The 26,686-nt window shown below is 37.4% G+C and overlaps 1 protein-coding gene across 2 annotated transcripts in view; it reads right to left on the reverse strand.

The window, feature by feature from the left end:
- gria3b (glutamate receptor, ionotropic, AMPA 3b) overlaps positions 1 to 26,686 on the reverse strand; it is a 143,878-nt gene that overhangs the window by 91,097 nt on the left and 26,095 nt on the right. For both annotated transcript variants that reach the window (XM_067390329.1, XM_067389468.1), the window contains exon 3: positions 11,409 to 11,648. In XM_067390329.1, the coding sequence (XP_067246430.1) occupies positions 11,409 to 11,648 (240 nt within the window). The remainder of the gene's footprint in view (positions 1 to 11,408; positions 11,649 to 26,686) is intronic.

A 26,686-nucleotide genomic window follows, 5' to 3' on the forward strand; every position in this document is an offset into this window, starting at 1 on the left:
ATTGCTGCAGCAAAAGAAAAATGATAAATTTGTTTTTTCATTGAACAAGCCTTGTATTGACAGTTGAGGCAGTGCTCAGTAGTTGTGTATGTGCACATTATGCAGATTAGTGTTTTCTTGCACATCACACACACACACACTTAGTAATGGATTGCAGTCATTACACTGAAGATGTTCTCACGCCAGCTTTATCGCTCGCAAACACCACACAACCTCATAACACAGACATTACGGGAGATGTTTATGCGAGGGGTAGTGTAAATTCATTAGAAGTGAAAAAACAATCACATGAAATCATGACAGATGTTATATATAACCCCAATGTGGATATGCAGATCTTTTACATTTACTATAACCAGGGGCAAAACTACCCATTTTATTGAGGGGTGTGCAACACACATCAAACATTTAAATTATTATATTATATTATATTATATTATATTATATTATATTATATTATATTATATTATATTATATTATATTATATTATATTATATTATATTATATTATATTATATTATATTATATTATATTAATTGCATGTTGCATATATCATTTTCAATCCAGTCCCATTAGAAAATTGTACCTCTGGGAACATTTTTGCAAAACGAAAATACGTAGCGCCATGTACGTTTCGTGACCGTTTCAAAGTGAAATGTCCATTGAGTGGTGCTAAAAGCGTGATCAGTTTTTTTTTTTTTTTCTGAACGTGAATATGGTACATTTTTATTACGTTGGTTTTATAGGTATTACTGAAGTTCTGATTTGAAATGTCCGGTGAGTGCTTCATTAAGTTTTAAAATAGCGTACCACCAACACTACACCTAAACCTACCCAATAGTGTTAACAAATGCAAATGTGAGATAAAAGTTTTCGTAATCATTCCATTTTATCTTGTTTTTGATCTCTCATCTTTGAGCTCTTTTACTGTGACCCATCTTTCACGGGATTTGTACCCAAGCCTTTCGCATCCTAAGTATAAATGTTTCTCTTTGTGAGGTTTGGTTAGTGGTGGCTAAATTGCATCTTTACGCACAACTGCCAGCCAGCATGGAAAGCTTCTTGAGACTCCAGAGACACCAGCAGCTTGTTTGCTGCTCAACACTGGCTTTTTTTATAGCTGCCGTTTTAATACAATTAATATTTTGACAGGAACTTTCATTAATAAGCCTTTATCTGACCGAGTTCTGCTGTTCTCTAAATCACTCACAAATCTTATGATAATTCAACAATCTCCATTCAGTTTTCACACAATATTAGTTGTTTTCATGCCTTTTGCACAACATTGCACCATTTCATGCTTTTCATCTTCAGAAAGATCTTTCTTCCTCCTTATATTGCATGATAATTCTAAGTAGGGCAATTATTGGCAAATTATTTTGTATGAGATTGATACCAGTTATCTAAAAAGTCATGCATAAATAAACAAACAAACATTTTCTTAGAAAAACTAAAATCTGAATGTTTATTCTACTGAAATCTTACTGATATGTCACTTGCATAATAATTTGGAGCGCAGTGTATGTCAGAAAAGCGAAACATATGGAGCTGGTTAAGCAATGCAAAGTCCAAAATGCATTTGTTTACAAAATCATGCATTTTGGTAAAAATGTTTTGTGATCATAACATAGTATTGTGCAAGGAGACATAAAAACAAGTCTTTATTATTCCATAATCTGACCCTGTAATCATAAGTGTGTATGAAAACTATTAAAAATGCTTGCTGTTTTACTGCTTCTAGTGTTCATTTCTGTTGGAAACTGCAGTGATATGTACGTATTGGTATGTATTTTGAAACTTGCAAAAATGTCCCACAGGTACGTCTTTCCATGAGACCAGATAGATCATTTTGTGTGTCCATGTTCTTGGTTGAAATTATTGATGTATTTTTTCAAGTCCGAACCCGTAGTCATGCCCCGATTAGCCTGCATATCATTGACTGGACTGTGTGATATGCAAGCATTGATCAGGGTGCAGAGGTTGATGGTTGGACTGCAGTCACTCCCTCACTACAGAGAGTAGTCATGCAGTTGATGAGGTCAAGATAGTCAAGATCCTGCTGGTATAAATGCTGTTCTGTACCTAAATAGATGGCTGGTCGGTCTCTTCCATGGAATGTCACTTATTTCTTTTCCAAAATTGCCAGTCACAAATGTCAAATGAAAGAAAAAGTGCTTTCATACAGTCAGAGTGGCATGCTGGGGTGCTTTTCTACTCTTCCGTTTCTAGAAGAGAATCCTTTCATGAGATTCACAGTTTGTGAAATGGAACTGAATTGGAATTCAGGACAGAATGACAGGAATAGGAATTTACTGAATTGAATTTAAAAGGAATTTAACATATTTTATAAGTAGGGTCATGCAATGTTATGTAAGGGGCCGTTTACACAACACTTTTTTCAAATAAAATCTGAAATCTTTTTACGTGTTTTTGTTTTTTTATGTGTTTTCATTAACATGATAAATGCGTTTCAAGTTTTTGAAAACAATACTGTTATAGTCTACAAAAATGCAAATTTGTGAAAACGGTGGCGTCATGCGTATTAGGTCTAGCACGTCCTGATATTGCTGAGTTAAATGAGTTCCTGGGTCAGCATATTTTGTTGATCCTGGAACAACATTCTAGTCTTAAAAAAAAAATTAGTCTTAACCGTATTCCTACCCCTACCCCTAAACCTAACCCTACCCATAAGTTATCCCAAAAATCATAGGGAAATGATAGATGAATAACACTGATGTAGAAGCATCAATTCATGATTTTAAGCCTAAAATTGACATATTTTGTAAACTTGTCCCTCAAATCTGATTGGTTGATTTGAATGTTGTTCCAGGATCAACAAAAATGTTGACCCAGGAACATGTTGAACTCAGCAATATCAGGTTATGCTTCAGGGGAATAGGTGTGTAGTGTTTCTTTACACAGTGACATTGACAAATACTGGCCTGGCAGCAGAATACAGCGTTTAGTCGTTTTCATGGATCCGTATGAACTGGGATCTTTTTGACAATGCTGTCGTCTGAAAAACGCAAAGGAAAACTTTTGTGTTTTTAGCACATTGTTGTCGTGTAAATGTACAAAATTATTCTAGCTGTATACCTGAAATTTAAGTTCATATCAAATCTGGCCTTGTGCGTGACCCTTTGTCCAGCAGAGATGTACATACATCTGCATCAGATTTATGTGAGTGATAGACACAGAGAAACAATGAGAAATACAGTGTACACGTGAGATGGAAAAGAGGAAGAAAGCATATAGGAGAGAGAATTCAAGCAATATAGTGGCCATGATGAAGCCTGAGCGAGGAAGAGAGAGCCACCGAACCCCATAAATCAAGTGGCAGTGAGTGTGCTGAATCAGGGACATGAGGTAAGGTTGATTGTGCCTGCGAGAGACAATAAACCCTGTAATCATCCGTCTCTGCTGCACAAGCCCGGCAATTATCTGCCCATACCTGACCGCCACTTCAGAAAGGGCAAAATCCATCTCACTTCTTCCTATTGCTCCCACACACACAACTTCTTCTCTTTAACTTGCATGCATTCAGTGGATAAATGTATTCGCTCCTCAACTTATGTCAAGGAGAAATTCAAAGTCTGCAGAAATAAAGAAGACTTCTACTGCCATGTGATTTGTTTCTTTTTATGGCCAAAAACATAGTCTACACAAGTATGCAAACTCTGACATGAATGCCTGGTCAATGCATTAGAAGGCCATTGCAAAGCTATTCTTGGCATAATGTCTTCTTATATATTATATCATTCCAAAAGCCACCTATTTGGACAGAAAAAGAGTGTCTGATTCCATGTAAAGCAACCTGCCAGTTTGTTTTGATTTTATGGGCTGTTTAGGGGTGAGTTTAATACAGTACATAGACCTAAAACAGATTAAATAAATACATAATGGTAATGCTGTTTTTGAAAAGAAAAAAAGAGAAAAAAGAAATTCAAGGAAGAAAGAAAGAAAGAAAGATATACTCACTGAACACCACCTTGCATCATATTTGCTGAATTAAATGCTTGTTGCTGAATGAAATTAGAAATGACTTGTTTCCAACTAATTTTGAAATGCTTGTTCCTAAAATAGTGCCTGATTTGCTCTAGCATGTCACACTTTCTCATAAAATATGATGTGCATTTTGTAGCATTTTTGAGACATCCATTTGTAACTCTTGATCACCAAATAAACTGCCACAATAACATGATTCCCATCATTCTCTGAGCCAGGATACTATTGTTTCTGCTGGTTTTTACATGTATGACATTATTTTAGGCCTAATCCTGATTTCAAGGTTTAAATCTTGAAAAAAACCTTCATTCTTATTTTGTAAAACAACAAAAACAACAAACACACAAACAAAAAACCTGTATGTGATGGAATTTTTTTATTGTAATTTTTATTAACTTAGCATCATCAAATTATATAATATTAGGCCTTTTTTTTTGCAAATCAGCAGATCATAGTACAGAATCATCATTTCAGAGATATAAACTCAAACAAAGCGGTATATACTGTTCTGCTGATCGTTATCTAGTTTACTTACTACTAAGTGCCAGATACAAAACTTGAAAGTATCTTTAAACTTTGAACTGTTGTTCACCTGAAAACCACTGAGCCAAGAACTGTAGAATTAAGCTTGCTTTGCTAGATGCTTTTGCGTTTCATCCCTCAGTCATCATCTTCTCACTGTCTGTCCTTTACATGGGGAAAATAATTGCTTTTATTGAGATGATGGGTGCCGGGGGCAGATTGGGGGTTTGCTATTATCCTCCATGACTGAACTAGAAACGGTACTGTAGCAGAAACACAGACATTTCCCTAGCAGGATCATGGATGAAACTAAGTGGATTTACAGAATTGTATATTCCAGAGTAAAGTAAAAAAAAAACAAAAAAAAAACACTTGTGTGTGTGTGTGTGTGTGTGTGTGTGTGTGAGTGTGTGTGTGAAATCAACTGTTTTTGGAAAAGGCACTTGAGTGTAAAATGGAGAGAACTGAAAATACCCATATGTATAGACCCGTAATATAGGGATGACTAAGATCTTGTCAAGTAGGTTAGATTTTTTTTTAAAACAAGAAAGTCTCCTCTCCGCCTTCCATTTGTTAAATGTAAATTTTTACTATAGTATGCTTGTGTGTGAGTGTGTGTGTATATTATATATATATAATATATTATTTTTGTATGTTTTATATTAACACTATTTATTAAAACAAAGTCAAAATCATATCATGTTTGTGACTTTTTATTGAATTTACCATACATTGCAAAGTATCATGATGATTGCAGGCACAAATTTGCTGCTTTAATTTAAACTGGCTAATTACTAGCTAAAATGAGCTTGCATGCAGATCATCATTTCAAATCATTTTAAGTTCATTTTGAAAGTGGTGATATCTGAGTGGGTGAGGTGTTTACTTTGTAATTAGTCTATCCATCTCCACCAGTTAGACCCACCCAGAATGATTTGGGGACCGAGTGCGAGCACAAGAAGTGGGCATTATCACGTTGACATGGTCGGAGGAGCCAAACTTAACATGATGGAGGCACTGCCTCCTCTCACGTGACTTTTCACCTGTATCTGGTCATTCCCCCCTCACATTCACTTCACACAACTTGAACTCAATGAGAACACAATGTGCTTAAGGGAGGTTTGGGTGTTTTATATTCTGATTAATTCTTATTCTTATAATCTCATCTCATATTTTTAATATTTCGTATGTTTTATCTTTGCAAACTGATTATTTTCTTTGTAGGAAGCACCTTCCTTGCCTGAATGTGTTCCTGGATCAATATATCTTTTGTTGGCATTGAGATAATATTTCTGTCAAACAAGCATAGTACTACTAAGCCCATCTCACATCCTGCCCTAACCCCAGTGTTCCCACTGATTACCCACTCTGGCGGCCCGCCATAATATAATCTGTCCCACCAAATTTTTGAAAACCTCTCATGGTAACATAAAAACTCTCTAACATTGTTTTGCACAGTTGCTTTGGCAAAGTATCTGTTTAATGAACTAAAACTGAAAGAGTGATATGGCTTTGTGCCCTTATCAAATCATTACATTCACACTGTTGTTTTAGGAAGCCAAAAAGTGAGAAAATAATAATAATAATTCTATATTATTATTATTATCATTATCATTATTATTATTATGACAGTAATAGCTGCAATCTGAACATGGGTTGGAGATCTTAAGTTTGAACTCTCAAAGTGCACCAGATTGATGAATTTAACTAAAATGTACAAAAATTTCTTTCAGGGTAGGGTGGGGAGGTCATGTCCCCGAACCCCCCAAAGGGACTGAGGTCCACCCCCCATAAAATCCTGTGGGAAACACTTTAACCCCAACTATAAAGTAACAACAACAATCAAAATGGCAGTGATGAGAATATAAGCACCAGCTCTAACCTTACCCCAAATTAGATTTAAATAGCAATCCATGCCAAAAACGAATAAACATCTTTGGCCAGCATCTCTGTGCCATACCCGTCCATGTCACATCAGGGTCATGTCATTTGATATACGTGTCCATGTGATGCGCCAAGTGTCAACTTGACTTAAGGTTCCTGATGAAGTGCTTTAATAAACTCAGTTAATCCTCTCCTGGGGTTCCAGTAATAAGGATTACATTTCACTGCTGCCTTTGAGGGAGGGATGCTGGCCGGGCATGAAGCTTAGCTTAAATCTGAGCCAATAATCTGAGCGAGAAGCTATAGTGTTTTAATGCAACGTAATTGCTACATTATTTAATTTGGTTGTCTTACATTAGATGCATGTGTCTGCTGTAATTAGTAGTTATTTGGGTTGTCATTTTAACACATTAATTAAGTTCATTTAATTATTAAAATCAGTAATGCATTTAATCATGCCCCTTCACCTATACATATTCCTTAAAGGATTAGTCAACTTTCAAATAAAATTTTCCTGATAATTTACTCACCCCCATGTCATCCAAGATGTTCATGTCTTTCTTTCTTCAGTTGAAAAGAAATTAAGGTTTTTGATGAAAACATTCCAGGATTATTCTCCTTATAGTGGACTTCAATGGACTCCAAAGGTTGAAGGTCAAAATTACAGTTTCAGTGCAGTTTCAAAAGGCTTTAAACGATACCAGATGAGGAATAAGGGTCTTATCTAGCGAAACGATCAGTCATTTTCGAAAAAAAATACAACTGTATATGCTTTATAAACACAAATTATCGCCTTGCATGTGCTTCCCCTTTCCGTATTCTTCAAAAAGCTTATGCTGTATGTCTTACGCCCTCCCTATTCTACTTACGAAAAAAAAAAAAAATGAAACTGGCACCGCGTTAGTTCCGTAAGAAGAATAGGGAAGGCGTAGGACATGCAGGGTAAGTGTTTTGAAGAATGTGGAAAGCAGAAGCACGTGCAAGGCGATAATTCATGTTTATAAAGCATATACAGTTGTATTTATTTATTTATTTATAAAATGACCGATGACCGACCCTTATTCCTCATCTGGTATCGTTTAAAGCCCTTCGAAGCTGCACTGAAACTGTAATTTTGACCTTCAACTGTTTGGAGGCCATTGAAGTCCACTATAGGGAGAATAATCCTGGAATGTTTTCATCAAAAACCTTAATTTCTTTTCGACTGAGGAAAGAAAGACATGAACATCTTGGATGACATGGGGGTGAGTAGATTATCAGGAAAATTTTATTTGAAAGTGGACTAAAACTTTAAAGTCCCCCTGAAATCAAAATGCTAAGTTTTTTAGATTTATGTATGAATATGTTAGCCTTAATGTTATGAATAAGCTAGTGTGTTACAAAACAATGACAACATTTCCATTTAGGAGATATAAGGATTTAAACCTTCACTTCCGCTAAAATGGATCACAGATTTTCATGACATCACCGCAGACTTCACCTTCTCATCAGATCTTTTGTCCAATCAAATGCTCTCTAGATTCTAAAGCGTCCCGCCCCCCTACATTTTTAATAGATGCTGAAGCTGCGAATGCTGCAGTGAAATCGGTCACTTGTTCACACATTTACTATTTTCTACGTGGTGAATGGCACAAAAGTGCACTATATAGGGGACAGGGAATGATTAAGTGTAAATATACTTTCCATTGTCATGCGAACTGCAGCAGCGTGCACACAGTCTGCTCCAGTCCAGAGACACGAGAGCACAGAGCGGATCATATGCGCAAGTCCGTCGACACAGGCGACAAAACGTATTGATCCCATCTGAATTCTGCACAGAATGCTATATTTTAAAGCGATATTTAGGAGATTAAGAGGATAAATGGTTAGAGATTAGAGGCTTTACCAAGCTCAACGGCTCTAGCAGAGCTGTGATATAAACAAAACGCTATTGGCTATTTAAAAAAAAGGGGAGGAGCTGTCCTGCCCTGTCTTCCTACAGTTTAAATTATGTCAAACACACTGAATAATGCTGTGTTCCAAGGCACTTCACTAGGCCTTTAATAAGCCATTGTGCAAATCCAACCCTAAAGTGCCACCTAATCAAAGACGCCTATCTATCAATTCAAAGCTTTACTTATCTGCCATATTAATTGTATTTAATTTTTCAGCAAATAATGTTTTGTGATTAACTCCAATTATATCATATTAGGGGTGTTGCAATATTTTGCAATATCATAAATCATCCAGCAGCATCTTTCACTTCCATTCACTCCCACTGTGGTTTGAGTGTGATTCATTGTTTAAAAAAACAAGTATAAAACAAAATAAACAAAGATAATCTGATATTATGACAGCCCTACATCATATCATTTATGTTAATGTAATTTGATTAAAATGCCAGTCTATTTACATAGTGTCCTTGGTTGCATGTCCTGGAGTTTGAGAGATATGCTAAATCTGCTCTTTCGCATTGTCTTTTACTGAACTGAGAAGCTCCTTGGCCACTTACAGGAAATGACCTTTAAATCGCAGTGAAACAAATCCAGGCGGAAGCTGCTATGAAGGACACATTGGGATGGGAAGGGGGAAAGACTCATTGAGCTCTCTGAGCTAGCTCTGTGTCTCATCTAATTAGTGATGCATTTTGCGGGAAAACCATTGTGAACTCAACCACAGGATGCTAGCAGGCTTTAATGGGACCCGAAATGCCAGTGTCACCGCCTCAAGCTTGTGTGCCTCCATGAGACGCTTTGACTCATCGCAGATATTCCTCAACATAAAGCACTTGAGTTTAATTAATTGCTCAATCCGTCTGAGATGAGCGATGGGAAAGGATGTGTTCCTTGCGAGTAAGTGAATGGTTAAATAGGACATGGTGCAGAAAGGCGAACAGTGGAACGGCAGTGCGGCGTCCACACCAAAACAACAGCACAGATGTTGTAACTTGACAAGTGTGGCAGAAGAGTCGACTGCAGTGCCATCTATAAAGTACAGAGAGAGCGGAATCATCGGGCAGGTGTCTTCTGGGTCAAACGGAGATTGTGACCTCTTCATGATTAGTAAACACAAACCATGGCCCAAGAACAGGTGCGCTAGGGGGAACAGGGGGAGGGTGGGGTGGTAATGAGGCATTGGCGGTGTTATGGTCCTGAATTTTAATTGGGTAACAAAGACATTTTAGGATCCTATTATTTTACTGCCATTTCTCATTTGGTCCAAAACTTAAAATGATGTCATTATTTACCAATCCTAATTCTATTCCAAACCTGTACAGATTTCTTTCTTCTGTGTAATAACAAATAATGTTATATTAATGTTATATTATTTTAATAATGTGATATTCACACTATGTTCTATACAATAAAAGTGAATGAGAACTGACTCACTTCAAAAATGACAATTAAATCATAGTAAAGCACTATAAAGGTAGTCCATATGACTCATGCGATACATTCTAACAATGTGTCCTGACCAGACACAACGCAGTGGAGTGATAAAAGGGATCTTTTCCATGTTAAATCATAGTTTTTGTCATAACCAGCTGTGAAAGCGAAACGGCCATCGGGGGATTGTATTTCCAGAAATTTTCCGTTTCTGAGATGTTGTGATTGACAGCTCAGGTACTGATGTTGTTTTTAATGATAATAAAAATGGTTTAATTTGAATATCATTGTGCATGACTTTAATTATTCACAATGAATAATTTACATTAGATCTTGCAAGTAAATTGAAAAAGGAAAAAAGAATGTTTGAACTGAACTTTGTGTAAACAGACAAGTATCACGACAAAGACTGCATCAGTCCCTAAGTATGTGTTTTGAATAATGTTAAATTGGTTTAATATTTATGAATTTGATTAAGTACCAGTCCATTTCGTTGAGAGTGTGAGAAAGTGGAGAGCCCGCCCACACACTCTTCCTATTGGCTGTGATTTATGATTCAGTGGAATCTTATCACATCATGTCTGGTTATGACATGGTGTTAGTCTTCTGAAGCCAGCAGCATTTTTTTTTAATTTTTTTTTTTTTATGAATAGCTGATTTTTAAGTCATTATTTACTGATAATCTTGCTGTAGCTCTTAAATCTCAGCTGTACTTCCAGACTGATGTAACAAATTCATTTTCAACTTTTCTTTTTTGTCTTTTTTTTCCTGTTCCTCACATAAACCTATTGTATGGCTTCAGAAATCTTGGAATGTATAGGATGCAAGTTATATCGACTACCCTTATGGTGTTATGGTCTTTTTTTTTCTTCTTCTTTCTCCATTTTAGAACTTGACCAACAAAATATCATGGCAGTTCATTTTTGGCAATTCGGCAATTCAAACAATCTCATTTGTACGTTTTCCTACAATCTGCTTGCGCACTGGTAACAGTTATGTTTAGGGGTGTACCTTCATGCTTTTATTTCCCCCAAAAATTGCACGTTTTTGTACGATTCACATTGTACAAATTCATACGGAACTGACACATCATAAAATAGCTATGTTTTCCTGTGAGACACAGGTCACATGCTTTCACTGGAAAACAACACCTTCTTTAGAACATATCATTTTGTGTGTTCCATGAGGAAAATAATGACTTGTGGGTGAGAAGGCACAGTTTTCTTATTTGGGTGAATCATTCTTATGAATAGCAAGATGTGTTTTTATGAACTGTTTGAAATCAATATCCCTGTGCAGTGCTAATGTAGATAAACTGTATTAGGAAAGTAAGGTGAGCTATTTAATAAGTGAAGTAGTTTAGGGCCCCAAACTCGTCTATGCTGCTCAGAACTGGGGCACATCAGTTCTAAATTCATCATGTATCCAGAGATATCTGGACCTTTGCACCAGTACTGCAGGCGCTCTATCCAGACCCTAAGGACTCAAATGGGGCATCCATCCTCCATCAAGCCCTGCTCCTTATGTGCTACAAACCCAGCAAAAACAATACAAATCAGCACTAACTCATTAACTCATGTACAGTAGGACAACCACTTTGCTTGGAGTTCCACAGGTAACTAAGAGGACTTACCTCTGTCTGTGTCATAGAGGTAGACAAACTTGTCCCACTTGTAGTGAGACAGGAGACTCAGGACGGCGCCCTTCAAAGGAGGGCGCATCTGGATGACAAACTGCACATCTGAGTCGATGGGGTAGCTGGGTGTGACGAAGGAGGTGTGGAGGGCTCCACAGAAGGAGGTCAGCGTGTTCATAGACTTCTTGTCATAAAAGCCGAAGATGGCGTACACCCCTCTGGAGAACTGCGAACAAACTGGAATCAGAGCAAGATGTGTTTAGTTTGTTTTCGACCAAGTCACAGTAAAAACAGCTTTGTAATTCTAAACCAATCCTACAAAATGGAATTGGATGATGTTGGCATGTGAGTAATTGCAATAATAGGAAAATCTGTACAAACAGGGAAATTTGTTTTGACTGCATAAATATGAGCGGAGAAATAATTGCATTATTTCCAGCAGATGAAAGTGCTGCGTTGCATCTCACAGTGAGAACCCATCAACACACTCTTGCCTTAAACAAAACACAAAACTTCATGTCTGATTGGCTGTTCCTTATTCTCCCAAAACACTTGAAGCAAATGAAGCATAATTATGCACATCTCTATGAGCCAATAATATCTAATTACTGACACAGATAGCGGTTTGCAAAAAACCTCTATTCATCTGTGTTACAATATTTAGCCAAGGGCAACAACATGAGTAGTTTTGTATACACAAAATAATATGAATTTAGAATCAATATATTTATTTAAAAGATATTTACAAATGTTCATTGTAACAACAGTTTTAGAATTTTATAAACAAATTATGGAATCTGTGGCTTAAAACAGTAGAAATAATAGAATGTTAGCAAGGCATTTTCAAGATAGTGAGAAGCCCTGTTGAGGACACCAGCATCCTAACAGGTTGACCAGCAATATTGACCTTTTCAGCATTTCTATGTTCATACTTTACTGTTGGCTGATGAAATTGTGTGAAAAATGCCTAGTTACCACATGCAGCCGCCAGTGTTGCCAACTGCTTTCAATTGAAAATAGTTAAGTCTGAGCGCTAAATTAACTAGATGACATCATAATGGCGATTTCACTGATTTACATAAATATAAAATGAGTGAGATAAGAATCTAGATAAGGTTTGTTCAAGAATTTGCTAGATTTGTTGCTAGGCTTTTTAAAAAAAGGCTCAAAAGAAGCAAGGGACTCGCTAAATCTAACATTCTAACATCTAACACTAACATCACTGCACTGCTCACTTCAACGATGTTATGATTGGAAATGTTGTAAAAGTACCCCTAAAAAGCCTATTTCAATTCTAAAGATATCAGTTAAAGGCGTTTTAAGCAATTTCAGCCATTTTGCTGACTCCCACCAGATTGAATCTCTGAATTACATCGCTACAATTCCTTCAACCAAGGCCTTTTTCTAAAGCGCCACCCTCCAGACATATCAGCTGTAGCGTCTGGACCAATCAGGCACACAATTATTCATTATATTTAATGAATTACCCATAAGTCACTCTATCAAAGTTCTGTGAACCCATCCCCCTAAAACTGCAACTAGCATCTCAAACGTAGCTAACACACAGGCAGAACTAGGTGTCCTGTTTCAGCATGGTACTTTTATGATCAGAAAGAATTTTGCAGAGACTAGTGACTCTGACTTCATTCTTTCTGAGAAGGACAAATAAACTCTCTTAATTCTATGTATTCTCTATTTAACCACTTGGGAAATGTATAAACATGTATCCAATTTCCCCATCTCATGACTTTTCTTTTGTAGGCTTTATTCTATGTATTAATTATCTCTTTTGAACTATTTTGGTATTAATGTTCCAGAGTTGCAAATTCATAGTTAACTGAAATTACATTGGTAGCAACTTTCCAACTTTCGTTTCCTATTTGGTAATTTATGTTACATGTTACTAACTCTGTGACACATTAGTTTTATAAGAATCTATAAGGTTCTTCTCTCATTCATCCAATCCAGTGTCTTATGCTAATATCCTGCCAAAGTCACAAAGACTCATAAAGTTCCCTCCGAGGGGGCAACTCCTTACTGGCTCAGACACCTTAAGAGGATGTGACATCATCACCCATTATATTATATTCACTTATCACAAGATCAAACCCTCTTCTCTTTTACTGAAAAATGTTGATGTCAAGATGATGCTGTAAGAAGCTAGAAGCCTCTAAGGAACCCCAAGCTTGTGCCAGGCTTCGGCCTAGACCTTCCATTCATCAAAGATCCTCTGAATCCAACTGGTTCTCTTTCATCAAGACAATATCAGCAAAGATTCAACGGGAGCCTCTACAAATTGCATCAGGACAGTTTAAATTCAACATGCAAGACATGCAAGTATCAAATTTAGTCTCATTATCTGATACATTGAGTATTCTTACCTCTTTTAAAGGTGCCCTAGAATGTTTTTTCACAAAATGTAATGTGTCCCCTGAATGTGTCTGTGAAGTTTCAGCTCAAAATACCCAATAGATTTTTTTAAATAATTGTTTTTAACTGCCTATTTTGGGGCATTATGAAATATGCGCCGATTCAGACTGCGGCCCCTTTAAATCCTCACGCTCCCTGCCCCCGAGCTCGCGACTATAAAACAGTGCATAAACAAAGTTCACACAGCTAATATAACCCTCAAATGGATCTTTACAAAGTGTTTGTCATGCATGCTGCATGCATGGATCGGATCATGTGAGTAGAGTATTTATTTGGATGTTTACATTTGATTCTGAATGAGTTTTAGGCTGTGCTCCGTGGCTAAAGCTAACATTACACACTGTTGGAGAGATTTATAAAGAATGAAGATGTGTTTGTGCAAGTGTTTAAAAATGAAAATATATAGTAATAAACAATAGTAAATTTAACCACATTTAACAGTACATAAGCAACATGCTAATGAAACATTTAGAAAGACAATTTACAAATATCACTAAAAATATCATGATATCATGGATCATGTCAGTTATTATTCCTCTATCTACCATTTTTTGCTATTGTCTTTGCTTGCTTACCTAGTCTGATGATTCAGCTGTGCACAGATCCAGACGTTAATACTGGCTGCCCTTGTCTAATGCCTTGAACATGAGCTGGCATATGCAAATATTGGTGGAGTACATATTAATGATCCTGACTGTTACATAACAGTTGGTGTTATGTTGAGATTCGCCTGTTCTTCTGAGGTCTTTTAAACAAATGAGATTTACATAAGAAGGAGGAGACAATGGTGTTTGAGACTCACTGTATGTCATTTCCATGTACTGAACTCTTGTTATTCAACTAAGCCAAGGTAAATTCAATTTTCAATTCTAGGGCACCTTTAAAGAAGGGCCTGTTAAAACTAAACTGATGGTTTGTTCAAGGCTGTTGATCTGCTGAATTTCAAACAATGCTATAACTTCTTGCTTCCTGTACTCTGCTTTAGCTCTCTCTTTCCCTTGGTAAACTGTATGCATGTATGTGTGTGAATGTTAGAGTAGTTAAGTGTTTAGTCTAGTTAATAAAGTCTTGTTCATGTCACACGTAAAGTTGCCTTTGTTTTATGCTCATATACTGGAGTCCCTATTCATGCAGATCCTGACTACAGGCTCTGAGTAGTACTTTACAATAAGATTGTTATTTCCCATAACCTGGGAATGAATATTTCTTAGAATTAATAAACAATTAACACTGTGTGTTCTTTGGACAACAGGTTAATCGATTGTAATATTAATTTTATTACATTAAGTTAATTTTATTAACTGATTCAAATATTTATAATTAATTATAACTAGTTATGATGAATTATTCACATTTATTTTGAGCTAAATTGCTATACAGCCAATCAGAATGTGCAAAATTATTTACTGACAGAGAGCTTTTCTGAATTGCCATTCTCTCTGCTTTACTGTTAATGTAGCAGGAACTTTGTATGAGTTTCATTTCAGACAATCAAAAAAGCAACTAAGAAAATACTGACCTGTAGATGCCATATTGATGGTAGACATAATATGTACTTTTAAAAGCTTAAAAAAAAAAACTTTGAAAAGTATGTATACAGTACTGACATTAAATATAACTTATAACTATCTTATAATTAATTTGTTAGCCATTTGAAGAGATGTAAAAATTTCTTATGTTCTCCTAACAATTTGGATGTGTGACTAAAATCTCTGAACAGCAGAGCTCTGATGCCTTGGTAATGGCTGTGGAATAGTGCTTGATCTCAGACAGACCACTCAATGCTGTTCAATGGCCATCTGATGCATGCTGCACTCAAAATCTCAAGCTCCAACCAGACTGGTCCGTTAGAATCAGATGGTGTAGCTGAGAGATCAGCCATCAGGGGCAAACAGGCCATGCTAACCAGTCAAACCAAGACCCCTTATTAGTCCAACAGGCCAGTTAGTCTGTTGGTATCATGGATTTCATATTTACCCAAAGCCCAAACATAAACATATAAACTGCCTGTTCTTGGCAGGAATTAGCTAGTAAGTGGACCAGATCTTATGCTGATAATCAAAAGTCTAACTAGGCCAGACTAGTCATTACAAAATCACTGTCTTCTCTATTGCTCTAGAAGATACCGTCTCAACAGCTGGACGTCCATACAGCTGGATTAGTCTGGCATGTATGTGAGATAACAGGCCTGCAGCGGAGTGACAATTACACTGTGAAGGGGCTAGTTAAGTTGCCCGTCTCCTCACTGGCTCTGCTGGTCTGTAGCATTTCCTTCAGTTTACTCTTAATTTGGGCCAGTTCTGACACAGCCTTTGTCCTCAGGGATAAGAGCTGGCTGCTTCCTTTCCATCAGTTGTCCTGGACTTATTAGGACAGGCTTTGAACAAACTCAAACCAAATACATAAATTATGTCAGATGCCTCTGCTTGCAATCGTCTCTCAACTCCAACTAAAGCCTGTTTGTGTCAGCCTGTCTACCCCAACCATCTGGATGTTCCCCTAAGCTTACTTGTTTCAGGCCTGGCACCTTTCTCTTCCTGAATTTCTCAATATCAATTGGTTTACAGACTAAGGCTGTTTTTTTCAAAGCACTAAGTGCAAACAAATAGTGTTTAATCTCTAAGTCGTTTTGTCAAAATCATTATCATCTAAGTAGTACATAAATTGTGCTACTTAAATTAGCAGCATTGGATCACTCCTAAGACCATTACTTGCAATTAAATACACTGTCCCAGTTAAAGAGCGAAAAATTAACCAGAATAACCAGTTCTATAATAGGAATTTATGTTGTCAACAATATTATTGCAAGTGTATGCTATATTCGAGAATTAAAAGTTTTTCACGTGCACACTTTGTGATAGGCTTGAATTTACAAAACAATGATAATTGATAATTTGCAGTTGATTATAACTATAAATATTTTCTCAAGAAACATGAGAACCTGCAGTGCCAATCAATTCGTATGGATTATTTTTACATGAACTTTCTGAAGATGAATAGATGTTTTAGTGGAATTGACTTTCAATAGAGGGACAGAAATCTTCATTTGAGTTTTGAAGATGAACGAAAGTCTTCTGGGTTTTGAACAACCTGAGGGTGAGTGATGGCAGAATTTTCATTTTTAGGTAAACTATCCCTTTAAGATTATCCAAAGGGTAGATTTGTAACATTGTTGAGAACCCAGCCTGAGTGAATGAGGCCCTTCTTGAACATTCTTGAACATCAATGTGAAGTACAGTGTTTGTACTATTGGTCTTGCTTCATTCCTTAAAGTAATTCCATGAGATTAAGACAAATCTCAGTGCTTGGAGTCACTATAAGCCCTGTTTTGTAGCGCACGCATTGCCTCATTGCTTTTCATTACGCAGAGAGTCCTGGCATGTCACGTCGCATTTTGATAACATGTTTACTCTGGTGGGCACGGGGCATGCAGCTGGGCCCACTGCAGCTCAGGGAACAGTGTAAACGGCTCTCTCAATGGCTGAAGAATCCTTCCTCAGCCCCTTCATCTTTACCTTCTAACCCCCGAGCAACTAGCGGTCTCATTACAGGGTACTCGTCAAAATGCACCTTCATTCTGCTAATCAGGATTCTCTCTGCACTGTAGCAGGAACAATGCCTTTCCACATGCCTGGCTGCTCCAAATGACCGTGAGGCCACTGGTGTTGAAATGATAAGAACCATTAGAAAAGGCTCCGTCCCAACGGCTGCATTTCGGACTGAAATAATGTAATCGCAGTGTCATGCACTTGAAGCCATCTTTCACCACCATGATTGTACATGGCCCAGAGACCTAGAGCACATTGCTGCAAATGTCAGAGTCGATCATCCAGCTTTCGGTATTCACTGTCCTCTTCTGTCCTTAGTCCTCTCTCTCTTCTCATCCTGCCGCTTCTGCTATTCCACCCACCCCTACAAACACCTCCCCCCAAACACAACACTCTCAAGGATGATAGTCCTCTGGGGGTTTGAGCAAGTAATTGTATCTGCTCTTGTGAGGAGACATGCGAAGTCCTTCAAACTGTTTCTTCAAAATGCCAGCTGAAAACAGATGCGTGAAGAAGCGTGCAATTGGGATGTGTATTTGAAAGGCAAATACTTTTAGATTCCACATCCTCTTGCATGCACAGACATATTTTTGAACAAGATCTATTGAACTGACCACAAAAACGGTACTGCCTGCTGCTCCCTATACGCAGAGCTCCAAAAAAAATAAAATAAAAAATTAATTGAGATGATTATTTAAATGAGATTAATTAAATGTGTTTATCACCGTTAATAATTTCACAACAATCAACGCATCTGATTTCTGATAATGCATCTGATAATGCAATTTATGTCATATAATTTTAATTACTTTAATGTGCTATGTTGTCAGGATTCCTCGATAAAATTTTTAAAAAATCCTTGATTGCAATTCACCTGTGTCGATTAACCGGTAAAATACCAGAAGTGGCGCATACTACAGATGAGAATCAATGACCTGTATTATTAGACCATTTTCTAAGGCTGCACAATATATTAAAACAATTTAAATACCATAATTTGACATAGCATAGTGCTATCATGTATAAACCTATGCTAACACATGTTTCTAAACATGCCAGTTGTTGTTCACCGCAATTTCAAAATAAAAGTTTAAACCCTCGCTCTGTTTTTGCATGTTTTGATATCCACACATTCTTGTTTGGCTGTAGCATTTCTATCATAAAGAAGTGTCCATATTAAAGATTAAGTGATCATTTGAATTAAATGTTGTTTGGCCAATATTAAATAAGGATTTTATCATGCTGTAAAGTGTAACAACAACAGTCACCATGCCGTTTACACCCTCTATAGGCATTTGTTATAATACATAATGTAAAGAAATTGAATATTTATATTTCGTATATTACATTATGTATTTTAACAGTGTTGTTCAGTAAAACCATAAAATTACTTGCTTTTGATACTTTCTTTGAACCTATTATTATTGCCTCATTGTTTTTTTTAAAGGCTATTGTTCATTAGGTTTATTTAATTACCATAAAAATATCTGATTACTCGATTAATCGTCAAAATGTTCGACAGAGTACTTGATTACCAAAATAGTCATTAAATTTTATTTAATATGTATAAAATCATACTTTGAGTTTTATGCTGTAAAGCTACAATTGTAAATAATTACAATTTTATTTATCTTTAAATATTTTATTAAAGTTCTATTCTGACCCCTGATGTAGCTGTTTTTTTGTTTTGTTTTTCTAAACTTCCATAACATTTGGAAGAGATGTGGGGGGTGGGAGGGTACAACAATACAATTCTGCTTAGGGAACCCATTTAGCCAGCAGCGGCCCTGCACAAAACAAATGGCCATTTCATAATGTATCCTCTGTCCTTTGGCCATTTCAGATCTGGAGCATCAGTTAGCCTTCAGATGGTATTGTGGCTGTTTATGGGTTACAGACTGGCTCACTACAACACATAAATAGCAATTTGCACTGCATACTGTACATAGGTGGCATTCCAGCCAAACTCCTTACATTCACTCGTGCACAGGACACAAATAGCAGGGTAAGATGTGGTAAGGAGATATTTCTGCTGGTGTCACTATTGCCTTGTAATGTTTGTAACCAAGCAGATCTCACCCCCATTGACTACCATGTTTTGATTTGTTTTTCCTACTATGGTAATGGGGGGCGAGATCTGCTTGGTTACAAACATTCTTCCAAAGATCTTCCTTTGTGTACAGCAGAACAAAGAAATTTATACAGGTTTTGAGCAACTTGAGGGTGAGTAAATGATGACAGAATTTTCATTTTTGGGTGAACTATCCCTTTATCCCTGCTTTATCCATGAAGGATAAAGAAGTCTTAGAATTTGGACAAAACAAGATGTAATTTGCATTTCATTGTTTACAACAGCCTCCGCGTCAGGAGTGTGTCTAGATAAACAATCTCACCAAGGTTTAGAATAGAGTCATTATGTCTTGCTTCCTGTCTAAAGGGTCATGAAAAGGGTCATGACCACACCAATTCCAACCCTCCATACAAACAGACACACACACACACACATATAATGTACCATAAGTCTTCTCTAGACCCTTCAACCTCATGTGACAACAGCTAGTGGTGAAGTCCATCAATAATCTGCTATTCATAGTTGTGTCCTGATTTTTGTACACTCTAACCTAAAAATAATAAAAAATTTTATTCAAATAAAAATTATGTATTATTGCTAAATCAACATAGATACAATAATTTATACAAAATAAAAAATACTATTTAAAAAATACAATTCTATTGGTTACATCAAGTAAACAACAATAATCAGAACCACACATAGGCAGTTACCTTTCTGGGCCTTGAAAAGTGCAATGATGTTGCTGCCTGTATGGTTCAGATATGTCTCGGATTTCATTAAAAATATCTTAATTTCTGTTCCAAAGATGAACGAAGATCTCATGGATTTGGAATGACATGAGGGTGAGTAAATGATGACAGAAATTTCTCAGAAATTTTCACCCAAATTTTTGGGTGAACTAACCCTTTAAGGCAGTGGTTCTCAACCTTTTTTCCCAGTGGGTCGCACAATGGTCCAACTGCATGTGTCACAGGCCGAATATAATTTGTAAGTTACTGACTAACTTACTGACAATTATCCATGAACATTCACAAACTGTATACAGTCACTTTAAGTAGCTATTTAACTCAGTACAACTGTAAAATCTCTTCAACAGCATCTAATAGTCACCAAACAATCCCACAAACGCCTTAATAAGAAAATGTCACTCAGCTCTTTTTATAAACAAAATTGAGCACATTGTAATTACAATCTCTGACGATATCAAGCATTCCGAGCGTGCGGCCGAGTTGGCCTCATTCCAGCCGCGGTACGCTGATGCGGTCATTTTTATTGATTTAAAATACAACTACATCAAACAAACACATCTATTCACGATTCACATGTCTTTTGAAATTGTAGGCTTTGTAAATGTCAATTAGGCTAACGTTACTTTTCTACAGAGCAAATAGGAAGGCTACCCATCTCGCTCATTAACAGCAAATTGATTCTTCCATTCTTTTCATTACCTTTGCTGCTGATGCTACGACTCTTCTTGTTTGCACGTGTTCCTTCATTGTTTGTTCCTCATTTCGTTTTCTCCTCTAATAACAAATTTGATCATTTTGATCCCTAAATTTACAAAAATAATGGCAACTGTTGGAATTCTGCCAAAGCGAGCGCTTGTAAGCGTTCCTTAACTGCGTAATTGTGTCAGTACATAGGTCTGCGTGTCTAAAAACAATAAATGCTCACTAGAATTATTTTATACAACATTATAACAATGTAGCTCATTTATATTTGTTTAATCCATTTTAATTTAAATTTAAAAACAAAAATAAATTGTAAAACTATAATTTGTTTTTTTAATTGTGGTCGGCATATTGCGGGCCGTATTTGCATTCGTGATGGGCCACATATACAGTTGTGGCCAGAATTATTAGACCCCTTCATAAATATGATCAAAGATGACTCTAAAAATAAATCTGCAAACTGTTTATCTGTTTATCCTTTTGATCTTAAATTTATAAAATTAGCAAAAATCTAACCTTTCATTGAAGGAAAAGAATTGAAAGTGGGGGGGAAATAACATTATGAAGTAAATGTTTTTCTCCAAAACACGTTGCCCACAATTATTAGCACCCTTTTATTCAATACTTTTTGCAACCTCCTTTTGCCAAGATAACAGCTCCGAGTCTTCTTCTATGACGCCTGATGAGTTTGGAGAACACCTGAGAAGAGATCAGAGACCATTCCTTCATACAGAATCTCTCCAGATCCTTCAGATTCCAGCTCCATGTTGGTGCTTCTCTTCAGTTCACTCCACTCATTTTCTTTAGGGTTCAGGTCAGGGGACTGGGATGGTCATGGCAGAAGCTTCATTTTGTGCTCAGTGACACATTTTTGTGCTGGTTTTGATGGTTGTTTTGGATCATTGTCCTAACGGATGATCTAACCACAGCCCATTAATGGATTTCTAGCAGAAGCGTCAGGTTTTGATTTTTTATCTGTTGGTATTTGATAGAATCCATGATTACCATGTATCTGAACAAGATGTCCAGGAGCTCCAGCAGAAAAATAGTCCCACAACATTAAAGATCCAGCAGTATATTTGACCGTGGGCATGGGGCACTTTTTATCCATGTGTGCACCAAACCCATCTGGTGGGTTTGCTGCCAAAAAGCTCTTTTTTTAGTTTCATCTGACCATAGAAGCCGGTCCCGTTTGAAGTTCCAGTCTTGTCTGACAACTGAATATGCTGGAGATTGTTTCTGGATGAGAGCAGAGGATTTTTCTTGAAACCCTCCCGAACATCTTGTGGTGATGTAGGTGCTGTTTGATAATTTGTTTTAGGCTTTCTGAGTTTCTAGACTCAACTAATCTCTGAAATTCTCCAGCTGTGATCCTTAAAGAGTCTTTGTCCACTCAAACTTTCCTCCTCACCGTGTATTAGGATGATTTAGACACACGTCCTCTTCCAGGCAGATTTGTAATATGTTTAGTTGATTGGAACTTCTTAATTATTGCCCTGATAGTGGAAATGGGGATTTTCAATGTTTTAGGTATTTTCTTACAGCCACTTTCTGTTTTGTGAAGCTCAACAATCTTTTTCTGCACATCAGAACTATATTCTTTGTTTTTTCTCATTGTGATGAATGATTAAGGGAATTTGGCCTTTGTGTTTCCTCATGTTTATACTCCTGTGTAACAGGAAGTCCTGGCTGGACAATTTCATGTTCATGATCACCCCGGTGAGCTAAAAATTTTTAAATATGAATGCGAATATACTTCAGAGATATTTTACTCATGAAAAATTCTAGGGGTGCTAATAATTGTGGGCAACGTTTTGGAGAAAAACATTTATTTCTTAATGTTATTTTCCCCCACTTTCAATTATTTTCCTTCAATGAAAGGTTAGATTTTTGCTAATTTTATGAATTAAAGATCAAAAGGATAAACAATGCAGATTTATTTTTAGAGTCACCTTTGATCATATTTATGAAGGGGACTCATAATTCTGGCCACAACTGTATATATACTCTGTCATCATATATTCATGTCATTCCAAACTCAGATGACTTTCCTCCTTCTGTGAAATACTGAAGGAGATGTTTTGAAGAATATTCACACTGTTATTTTTCATTCAATTTAAGTGAATGGTTACTTGGGGCTATCAATCTTAAAAAATAGCATCATAAAAGTACCAAACTGCCCTTCAAAACATGACAGCTAATGCAGCTTGATGGTAACATAAATCTGAATCCAATTATTAAAGTTGAACTGTGTAATTTTACCCCAAGATTTTGGTAAATCCCAGGGTCGAGAGGTCGAGATGTCGAGCCACTCAAGCAAACAGAGCAATGTTTTGAAAGCATAGACCCAAAGTGTCACAATGTCCACACTCTTAAATCAACCTATGAATGACTTACTTATAGTTGTCTCTGCACAGTAAACAAGGATAGAACAAAGTATTCTGACATCCATCCAAAGACTGCATACATAACCTTTAAATGTTATCTTTCCCTGGTAGAAAAAACAAAACAAAAAAACAGTCTGCATAAAAAAAGAACAAACATGTGAAGAATTGTGAGCATGCTGTTAATTCACTTAAAAAATTTATGCAATCCACTGTTGTTGCAGTATTTTGCTGTTCCTGCTAGAATATCCAACAAATCATGCATTCTCCACAGAGGAAATGTATTACAAGGGCAATGGTTGCAACAATCTCCTTCTACTTCTTTTCCCCCTTGGGGGTTTATGACTGGGGTTGATGCATGTACAGCTTATGATATTCTGTAATTGGATTTTCAGAAAGCTGTTGACAAAGTCTCCCACAACTGCCTAATCCCCAATCAGCAGTGCAGCACTGAGCATGTTCCTATAGCTGGGTAGAGAGCAATGGAAGCATGCAGCCCAGAGATGCCATTGTAATATGGCATGAGGGGGTGCTGTGGATTTACTGTAGTATTTGACAAAACACAGCGCATTTTACAGGGTATGCAATAAAAACAGCTAATCTCAAGAAAAGCACAAGGGAGAACATGCTATCATGTAACCTAACTCACATCTAATAGATACTGTATCAGGTAATGAAGCCAGTGATAGTCCACTGACATTGAGAACCAATTATTCTTTCCCATAAAAGGATAGTTATCAGGAAGCTACACTAAACTTACCTTACAAAAAAATATGGTAGTAGTAGCATGGTGTCAGATTGCACTATAATGGTACTGAATGATTATATTCAAATCCCAAGGTATTTATTTGGTAATCCAAGGTACTTTAAATTGTACCAAACATACTCCAATTGCACAGAAAGCATGGTATTATTACTGTATACAGTTTCAAAACTAGCTTGTGTTAGCTATGCTTATACATGCTTACTGTATGTAGCTATATATCAATGTGCTAATTCACTCAAAAAAATCAAATAGAGTTATAAACTACTGTATTTAACAAAATGTTACATTTTGTGAGAACTTACATTTTCAATAAGCAAGTGCTTCATTACAGATCAAAAGCTGTCTGAAATCACTGAATGAAACACACTTACATGCTTGTTTGTTATAGGGAAAACTTTTCTGTCATGTACACAAAAGCAGAGACCTTGGACTCAGTATTTCTAGCATATCATGCTAGTCGCCCCCGTAGCAGGAGCTGGAGTGGGCAGCGAGCCTCGTTGAGGAGAGAGCTCAGGGGAAGTCGTCAAGGAGGCCATTTGCAAATCGCCTCTTCCTCTGGGTAACTTAGCTGCAGTTTCCCAGAGAGGCCATTTTCAAAGGGGAGAGACAAGAACTGTGGGTGGTGTGTGTTTTATCTGGGTTTCTTGTAAAGCAGGATGAAAAAATGGCAGCTCAGATGCAACATTCAGTCTCTCTCTTTCTGTGCTTTTCTCTTTTTCAGCCTCTCTGAATTCTTCGAGTCAGCTCACTCATATCACCCACATATCTATCCATCACGGCCGCCTCCACATCACTGATACTAACCTGAAAACCACTGACCAGCTCTTGAAATATAGCTTTCACCATAGAAATGTTCTCAAATGATACATAGGAATTCATGACAAGAAGTGCCTGATAAAAAGTCAATCCCGGCAAGAAAGGGATTTGCATTGTTTGCTTGATTACGGGCATGAATTTAAAGCAAGTCTCCCAAGGCGCTCTCTTTCAGCTCTGGCGTTACTGTCCAGAATAACTAAACAGGCCACGGGTGGGAGGGGAAAGGACTCTTTAACCTTGAAGCTATCATGTAAAGAATACTTCTCTCTGCCTCACTCTCAAGCCTACTTCTGGTCTTAAACAGTAAAGAGTCCACTTTCCTATCTCAGCTTTCAGGAGTCCTTGCTGAGGTTGTAATGCTAAAGTAAAGAGGGCCAGCCTCATTACAGGCTGAGCTTCAGAATCCCTTTATTTCAGAGCTTGGCAGTATGAAAATATCTAGGCATTTTCTTATGCCTCGCCTGCCGACAGTCCGCAGATGTGTCTTCTAGGAGCGGCTCAGTGACTTGAGGTAAAGTACCCAAAGACCATGAAAGGGATGTGGGCTGCATCCCAATTCGCATACCACTACCACACACTAATGTACTTTGCTGATGATGGGAAAGTGCATTCCCTATCCCTTACCACTAATTACTCCTAAATTTGAGAGACAGACTCCAGCCCTAATCCAACTCCTATCATACCCCTGAAATGCAAGCATAGTGGTAAAGAAATTCATACTCTTTGAAACATTTCCCCTAACCAATCCACTTTGCTCTCCTTCAAATCTAACTCATTGCTATATAGCACTAATAGTATGTAACTTGGGAAGTCAAAGTTAGTGGTGGGGTGAAGATGCAGTCGGCAGAGCTCTGAATCCTCTCATCACTGACACTGGCCTTCATTAAATGCTTGCACATCCAGCAGATCCTAGAGCCTGTGATACCAGTGGGCTGCAAAGGGAGGAACGAAAGACAGTAATAGAGATAGAGGAGGCGGTGTGTTCACAAAAAGCTGCAGTCCAGCGTGAACAGCATTGGAGATGTGAGCGATGAGGAAAGAAACACACAATGCCAATGAAAGGCCCAACTATTACCTAAGGGGCCCTCGGGTTAACGCAGAGCCAGGGTCAGGGCCACAAAAGGGAACACACAGGTGATAGAAGTGGCAGCTACTCGAGCGCTGAGACAGCCAGAGTTTCAGAGCCGCTGACTTGAACAGAAGGGACTGGCTGCCGTGCGAGTCTGTGCTGCTTATTTTGCACAACCAAGTTCCCAGGTCACCCAAGCCAGCATAAAAACACAATGACAGGCTTAGGAGCCATTGTCCCTTTTCAAATGTCTTTAAACAGTGCTTCACTTCTGACAGATCACATTTTTCCCCCTTTCTTTTGCTTTTCCAAATAGAGGACATCTGAGCCAAACGCACCATCGGGAGGTTCAAGCATGGAATCGCTCCAGATTGTCTTTTCAGTCTGCAGCTGGACAGGATTAGGGATCATCTCTGCCTGGGGTGAACTTTCTGATCCACATGCAAGCCTAACAAGAAAACAATCCAGCTGAGGAACTTCTGGGGAAAGCAGCGAAAGCCCACACAAAGAAAGAGAGAGAGAGAGAGTTATAAATAGGAGTCATGTGTCAGGCCTTGCATTTGCAGATTGACTTGAGAGTGACTTAATATTTCATTGCTTGTCACACAAACAGCCACGGACAAGCTGGGAGGTCTTCCTATGGAATCTACCCACAGCTTTTGCTTGCTGATGCGTGAACTGGCGTGAACAGCTACTCAAATTAACCATTTCCAAAGTAACATGGAAAGAACATGAAT

Source organism: Chanodichthys erythropterus, chromosome 1 (genome assembly GCF_024489055.1).
Source record: "Chanodichthys erythropterus isolate Z2021 chromosome 1, ASM2448905v1, whole genome shotgun sequence".
Taxonomy (NCBI): domain Eukaryota; kingdom Metazoa; phylum Chordata; class Actinopteri; order Cypriniformes; family Xenocyprididae; genus Chanodichthys; species Chanodichthys erythropterus.